Here is a 7,395-nt window from a genome sequence, read left to right as displayed (position 1 = left end):
ATGAAGGTGCCATAGCTGCTCATTAGCCAAACTAGAAATACAGTGCGAACCTGTTCTTGGTCATCTGCTCAGCATCTTTGCAGACTGGTAAGTATCCATTCAGGCACTGCTGTGGTTGCTGAAGGTGTTGGACCAAATGACTAAGATAGCAAATCTGTTTGATATGTATATTTTCATTTTAATAGCCTTTTTGTATCTCACTTCACTGCATCCCACAGGAAACTTTTGCAGCAGTTTTTTCATGCAAGCTGTTATGATGTGAACCACATTTTAAAATAGTAAGTAAATGATTAATGAATTTCTGAATAAATATACCTGAACTAAAAAGCTCACATGCCAGCAGTATGAGTCAGCAGCTGTCTAGTTAATTATCCAAAAGCATGTCAAAGTGCCTTTTGTCAACTCACAGAACTGATCTCCACCTTTGTCCACTAGTAGGCTTTGAGGAAAAAAAAAAAGATTAGCTACAAAGCTGAACTTCTGAGGTTGACTGCATTTGTAATTTTTTCTAATTCCCTGTATTAGTTTTCAGAGCATTGAAAGACAAACATTTTCCCCAAACAAGAAGATTCTTTGTGTTTTCCCATTACAAAACAGCATCTTCTCGCCTCTCTCTGCCTGTGACAGACACAAGATGGAATGAACAGAGAGAAAAGGGGAAAAGAAACCCTGCTGCTGCAGCCAAAAGTTGTGGTTTGGAACAGCTAGTTTAGATTTTAATGTCATCAGCTGTCAACCTGCCCTAGCACCCTAGCGATGCCACGTAGCAGAGCAGTACTATTTGAAGTCAGATGCCAACTTTAATAGCTTATGCTGGGTCTGTTAGCTGTAGGGATGTCAGGGAGCAGCAGAAGTAGGTCTGCTTTGCAAGGGAGGACAAGCCAGGAGGAGAGGCAACCATGGTGCAAGCTGGGACAGTGATTTGAGTGACCACGGTACAGTCCTTTAACTTCTAAATGGGGACAGGAATGTGTTTGTGACTGGATCCACCAATAGCCCCATGCACAGCAAGGCAGAGTCAAGTTTAGTGTCCAGCCAGGAGATGGGACTACCTATAATGTGTCCAGGTTCCATGCAGAAGACAAGACTCAAGGCCACCTGCAACATAAGCTCACAGGAGTCCTTGTCAGGACTGCAGGAGACAGAACTGGATGCACATACATACCTACAGCATAGCTCAGGTCACATTTAGATGCCCAAGTGTAAGTTTACATGGAGCCCATGGTCAGAGCAGGTCTGGGTGGAGCCCCAGCTGAGGCTGGACAGGGTAATTAAGACCTATCACTGCACACAGGGCCCTGACAGCAGCTTCTTTCCCACCAAGGTGTGTTCTCACAGCTTGAAAAGGTCTCGTGTAAGAGGTGGACCCCTTGTGAAGTGCTTTTATTGCTATTTGCTGTTGTGGCCCTGGCCAGAGATGAATCATCATGGGGCTATTTCAAGGTGATGCAGAGCCAGGACAGGAACATGTCATGAGCTGGGATGAGAACGTGGAGCTGAGAGAGAGAGAAGGGCATGATAAGATCACAGGGAAGAGACAGAGCATGAGGAAGTTGAAGCTGGACTATGACACAGGAACATAACATGGTGGATCTGCAGTAGAGACATCACATCCCAATCAGATCCAAAGCCAATCCAGGGAAAAGGGCTACCTACAATATAAGTGTGACATCCATCAGTCATCCATGAAGGAGGACCAGAAGCAATACTGGAGATGAGACTTCCTACAGCTTAGGTTCAGGGTCTATCCAGGGAGCCTGGTCAGTAAGTCAGGACAGCAGAACAGGGAATTCCAGCTCTCAAGGTGCTCAGGCCCCTAGCTTTAACATTAATCCTGACCCTAGCACACAGGGGTTTCAGGATCTACTCTTATCTCCACACGTGCACTGGAATTAAAACTCTTTCCAGATATCAGCATTCGCCTAGCCCATGCGTGAGGACTCCAGCTCACAGGACTAAGCTCCCCAATGCCCAAACCTAGTGAACCCTCCTGCTCCTGCAGCTGAACCCATGGACTCCTGTGTTAATGAGTGTGTTGAACTCTAAACAAAACATGTTTATATTTTATATTTCTCTGGGTTGGGACTGATCCACTCCAATTTCCCTGTGTGTGTGACCCCTGCCGTCCCCCGGTGAGGGGCCGGGCAGGGCAGGGCAGGGCAGGGCGGCGCTGCGGAAGCTACAAAATGGCGGCAGCCGCAGCACAGGCTCAAGGCGGGGGGGCGCTGTGAGGGCAGGCGGGCTGCGGGAGCTGCTGCGCGGCTCGTCCAGCCCCCGACTGAGCCTCGGGGTGGTGCTGCCGCTCTCCCCCGGCCCGTAGCTGCCATGGGGAAGCGGGTGGCGGTGGTGCTGGCCGGCTGCGGCGTTTTTGACGGCAGCGAGATTCACGAAGCCTCGGCGGCGCTGGTGCACCTCAGCCGTGGCGGCGCCGAGGTAGGAGCGCGGCGGCCCCATCGCCGCGGCTCGTCCTCAGCGCCTCGGGCAGGCCGGGGCGAGGGGTGCCTGGCATGGGGGCTGGGGGCACCGCTAAGCCGTCCCTGGGTCAGGAGCAAGGAGCAAAGCTCCAGGGCAGTCCCTTTGGAGAGCTGGAAAGGGGGTGGGGTCGAACTTGATCCGCTTTCTGAGTGCTTTTGGGGAAGTCAGGCTTTAGCGCTCGCGTGGGCTTGCCAGTTTGTTTTGTGGTAGCTGTCCGAAATATTATTTTAGTAACTCGGGTTCCTCGGAGAGGTTTGGACCCGGCTGCAGTGTTGTGCTTTGTTCCTGTCTGTTTTGTGTGGTGACCACACAAAATGGTCACTCTCAGGGGTCCGACAGTGACACCACCACCGTGTGAACAACAACAAAAAAAAGCCCTGCCTTTAGCACAGAATCATCCTCTTTAAAACTAACACAGTCAGCACTGAGAAGTCTACAAAGCAGTCATCAAAGCATACTGGCCCCTGGGGTAGACCTTTCCTGAAGCTTTATGTTTTTGATTCAGCTTTTACACCCTGTACCTACCCAGAATATGTTCCACGTTTTGTTTTCTACTTCCAGCTACCAGTCTTAGGAGAGTGAGTAATTATAACATTTGTACTACAAATGCTTGTAAAGTTTGGATCTTTTATCTGTTAAACTATATATATATATTTTCACATCTGTTTTAGTACCCTGAGCCCGTGACAGGTAAGAGCAGCCTTTCTGCAGACTCTGCTGCCTGTCCATGCAGGCAGCTGGTGTAAATTGTGGTGCTGTTTGGCCTTCCAGTTACCTGCAGAGCCAAGGCAGGCCCTGGCAGGATTGGTAATGTTGGTGCAAGAATGCATTCCAATTTTTTTTTTTTTTTTTTATTTATTTAAAGCAATAGATCAGGCCTGTGGAATCCATCTTGGATGAGAGGCTTCAGAAACAAAAACTTATTTCACTAAATGACCTTCATTGTCACTGGTGTATAAAAGTTACAGTTCCATGCACAAAATTGTTTCATTTCTGTATTCTAGGTAAAGATATTTGCCCCCAATATTGAGCAAAGGGATGTAGTCAACCACCTAAAAGGAAGTCCAACAGATGAGAAGAGGAATGTGTTAGTCGAAAGTGCCAGGCTGGCAAGAGGAAACATTCAGGATTTGGCTGAACTGAAAGTCAGTGAATTTGATGCGGTTATTTTCCCTGGTAGGTGCTTTTAAAAGAATAATTTGTGATTATTCAATTGCAAAGAGTGTCTTGTCTCTGATGCTTTTATATTTTTAATTTGATTTAGATAGTAAATTATTCTCTTGAATTTGAGAGTTTTTTTTTGTATTTTATTGAGGATGAGAATGTTTTAGCAAGCTCTTGTGAGTTGACAGGCCATCTTGGTTTATTTATTATTTTATAGTTCATTAATTTTAAGTGCCAGTGTTGTTTTGGTGTTGGATTATACATCAGACTATTCCTTACTTCTAAAGGTTGATAAGCTTTAAGTATCTACTTGTGCACAAGAAGACTAGACACAGACTAGAGTTGAAAAGTAAGGCCTGAATGTGATGTGTGGTAGTGCCTTCATTTTAGGGCCTCTGAAATTATTGGCAGAATAGCAGGTTGCCAACATGCTCGATGTCAGATGTGGCCACATCTTGTTTTAATTGTGTATCTGGTCTTCTGCTAATCAAGTTACACTAAGAAAGTTTGTGGCTAATTCTTTATTTATAGGCCACGATGTTGCCTTTCAGATAGAGCTAATTGCAGTCACTTCAGAAATGAAGAAACTAAAATGTAATGAGAAAATTGTAACTAGCTCAAGATTACTTTCCAGAATATTCATAACTTTGTTAAATATTGTCTTCACAGCTGTGCCTAAGTATTGACTTTGAAATTGTTATACTGTCATCTGTTGTAAGGCCAGCAGAGGGAGCATGTGTATAACGCTGGGAAATCCACTGCCAGAGCTTTCGTGAATCGGTGACAACAGAGCTGATCTGGGAGTAGTGGCTAGCAAATATTTTCCATGTTAATTTCATGCTCTATTATAACCCGAGCTCAGGGGAGCTGCAGTAATAACTGTTACAAGGAAATAAATTATATTAAGTTTGAAAATTAAAACCTTACCTCAGAGATTCCAGATAACAGCAAACAAAAGGGATTGAGTGAAAGCAAAAAATATTAAAAATACAGAACTTCTTGATGTTGTCCCTTGAAATTCTTCTGGAAAATTGTTTATTTTAATACTGTTGTTATTATGTATAAATAATTAAATATAATGGATTTTACACTTAATAATAACCTTTGATAATTCTGACATTTCTAAATCCAGCAAATGAGTGTTGCAAAATGTAATCTGCACAATTATATGAAGATTAAATGCAATTAAAGGATTGTTGGAACCAACTTCTAGACAGATAAATTAAGTGTATTATAATTTGCATGTGGTATGTCTCAGAATATCGTATGTTACCAACTCCTTTTTAGGTGTTATCTGTTTTGTTTTTATTTTATTTTATTTTTTAACTCCAGGTGGAATTTGGACTGGGGGGCTCTTCCATAGCTAAGTATTGAACTAAAACTTGTGAACTAAATTACTGTAGAGGGGCAAACCACTGTTTGCATTACTCCTTTGAACTGCACTCTTCTACTTTTAAGCATTATTGGTCTTTCCTTTAATCTCCCTCTTGCCTATTGAGGGGGGTGTGTATCAGGTGGTGCAGCTTTTCCAGTGACTAGTAAAAGAGTGCAAGGTTTGCAATTTCTCTATTTGTTACTTATTGGAGAAACATTAAGCTTTCTTGCCTCTAATGTATCTGGTATAAAGAAATTCACAGCTAGACTTGTAACATTATAAACCCATCATGTGCAGAAATCTTTCAGTAAGGTAATGTAAGAGTCCTATGTATACAATGATTATATTGTAAAAAGGAAAACTCTCAAGTACTGAATTTAATGGCTTTTGGCAGAGTCTTACATCTGAGTGGTTTTTTTTTGTTTTTTTTTTTTTTTTTCTTGTTCAGGTGGATTTGGTGTAGCAAAGAACCTGTGTTCCTGGGCTGTAGATGGCAAGAACTGCACTGTCAATGAACACGTGAACTCCACACTCCAAGCTTTCCACAAAGCTAAAAAGCCCATAGGTTTGTGCTGTATATCACCCGTCCTGGCAGCTAAAGTCTTTCCTGGTTGTGAGGTCACAGTCGGCCAAGATAAAAACGTAGATGGAAGGTAAGAAGGAAACAGATGGAGTTAACTTACGTGGAAGTTAGGATTAGAAAATGACCGGTCTTCTGTGCTAAAATCTGAGGTCTCTGGTGTCAGCAACCCTTTGGTAACTTCTTAGTGGTAGTTTTCTCTTATTTTAAAGTTTCACTTGGGTAATGCTCGTAGATGTGGTGCTCTTAGGGCAGATGGGCTGAATGCATGAGGTCAGGAGACTTTGTATGTACTACGGTTGGAACAACTTATCCCTGAATTTAGAAATATATTGGTTTGTGGTATTGACATCATCCCTATAATGTCAAAATCCACAGACACATTACAAGTATGAAAAATGCAGACAACCTTATTTCTTGCCTAAATCATCATTCTGCAAGCCACTGAAGGCAACATAGGTTCCTGCACTAGCTTTATTGTGCAGCGTGGATGCTAACGTGTCATTGGATGTAGTGTCCATCAGTCCTGAAAGTGGCAAAACAAAATGATTTTTAAGAGGATCGTGGTTGTGCCAACAAGCAGGTGACCAAGGGTATCAAGTTTTATTTTTTTGCTACATTGCTGGTAATTGAGTGACAGATTTTAGCTCCTATTAATTGACATACTCAATTTGCTTACCCAATACCTCTGAAGACTGACTCATGTTGCAAATGAAGGATAGGTGTCTGTCCAGTTGGGATTCAAAAATCTAGTAATTTGAGTGGCCACTTAAACTGTCTGTGGGATTTTGTCTGCTCGTAGATTTTTAGTGAAAATTTTCTGTTGGTAGTAGATTGGGGCCAATTTAGGGAAAATGTGAGAATAGGCCATGGCAGAAATCAATGCTGCTTCAAGGACTGTCAACTCTTGATAAGATTTCTGAGTGGAATTTCATATCAGCAGTAATAGGGAGGTATTTCCGCCATCCCCCTGTTCCTGCCTTATCCCCAGAAAATTAAATTCGCTGCAGAATCCCAGTGGAAGACCTTATATGGAGGTGCTGGAAAGGGTCTAACGTGCCTGCAAGTTCAGCTGCCATATCAGAAAATGCTGAGGATTAGTTATTGCTGCACTTGGTATCATCTTATAAACATACTCAGAGCTTGTTTAACAGAGTTGTACCTTCAAGCATCGTGACTGCATTTCAGAGATACTGGATGAGTTATTACAGGGATGATTCGACACTGAAAGTCTGTTTTACTCCCTTGTCATCAACTACAAAGTCACTTAAATATTGTCACTTAATGTTCTTGTTCTCTCACTCAAGCTAACATTGGCAGTATCATCTCTTTATATGTTAATCGCCATATTTTTTATTTACAGATTTCCTGATGCTGAAACAGCATCTGCTATAGCAGAGCTTGGATGTAAGCACATTTGCAAAGATGTAAGTGAATCCCACGTGGATAAAGCCAATAAAATAGTTACTACCTGTGCTTTCATGTGCAAGGCTCCTCTGCACCAAATCTTTGATGGAATTGGAACGATGGTAGAGGAAGTCCTGAAACTTGCCTGACTGGGAGCGTACAGACTTCTGCAAGGAACTCAATTTAGCAAAGCACGACCATTTAGCTTCTTTTGATGGTATTAATAAAATAATGCAGCTATTAAACTTCACGGTTCTTGGTGTGTTTTTTTTTTAATCTGTAATACATCAGATAGTTACTGCCATGTTTATCCTTTTTGTTTCTTCTTCAAAATAGAAAGCATATGTTGAAGTTGTTGAGTTTATTTACTTATCATGACTGAATATATTTGGAT

The 7,395-nt window shown here is 42.5% G+C and overlaps 1 protein-coding gene across 1 annotated transcript; it reads left to right on the top strand.

Moving 5' to 3' along the window:
- Positions 1 to 2,207: 2,207 nt before the first annotated feature.
- On the top strand, positions 2,208 to 7,251 carry LOC137853781 (glutamine amidotransferase-like class 1 domain-containing protein 3, mitochondrial). Its single transcript, XM_068676561.1, has 4 exons — positions 2,208 to 2,433; positions 3,480 to 3,651; positions 5,463 to 5,667; positions 6,958 to 7,251. Exons 1-4 carry the CDS (start codon positions 2,326 to 2,328, stop codon positions 7,148 to 7,150), a joined length of 678 nt encoding a protein of 225 aa, XP_068532662.1. The 5' UTR covers positions 2,208 to 2,325; the 3' UTR covers positions 7,151 to 7,251.
- The last annotated feature ends 144 nt before the right edge of the window (positions 7,252 to 7,395 follow it).

Source organism: Anas acuta, chromosome 1 (genome assembly GCF_963932015.1).
Source record: "Anas acuta chromosome 1, bAnaAcu1.1, whole genome shotgun sequence".
Lineage (NCBI taxonomy): Eukaryota > Metazoa > Chordata > Aves > Anseriformes > Anatidae > Anas > Anas acuta.
Note: the sequence above shows the minus strand (reverse complement) of the source record. Positions and strands in the feature narration are given on the sequence as shown.

What these genes read in the sequence shown, in the direction of transcription:
- LOC137853781 (XM_068676561.1), top strand. Translation starts at nt 2,326, where the DNA reads ATGGGGAAGCGGGTGGCGGTGGTGCTGGCCGGCTGCGGCGTTTTTGAC. An exon ending in TCAGCCGTGGCGGCGCCGAG is followed by an intron (nt 2,434 to 3,479) that starts GTAGGAGCGCGG and finishes TCTGTATTCTAG; the next exon opens with GTAAAGATATTTGCCCCCAA. An exon ending in TGATGCGGTTATTTTCCCTG is followed by an intron (nt 3,652 to 5,462) that starts GTAGGTGCTTTT and finishes TTTCTTGTTCAG; the next exon opens with GTGGATTTGGTGTAGCAAAG.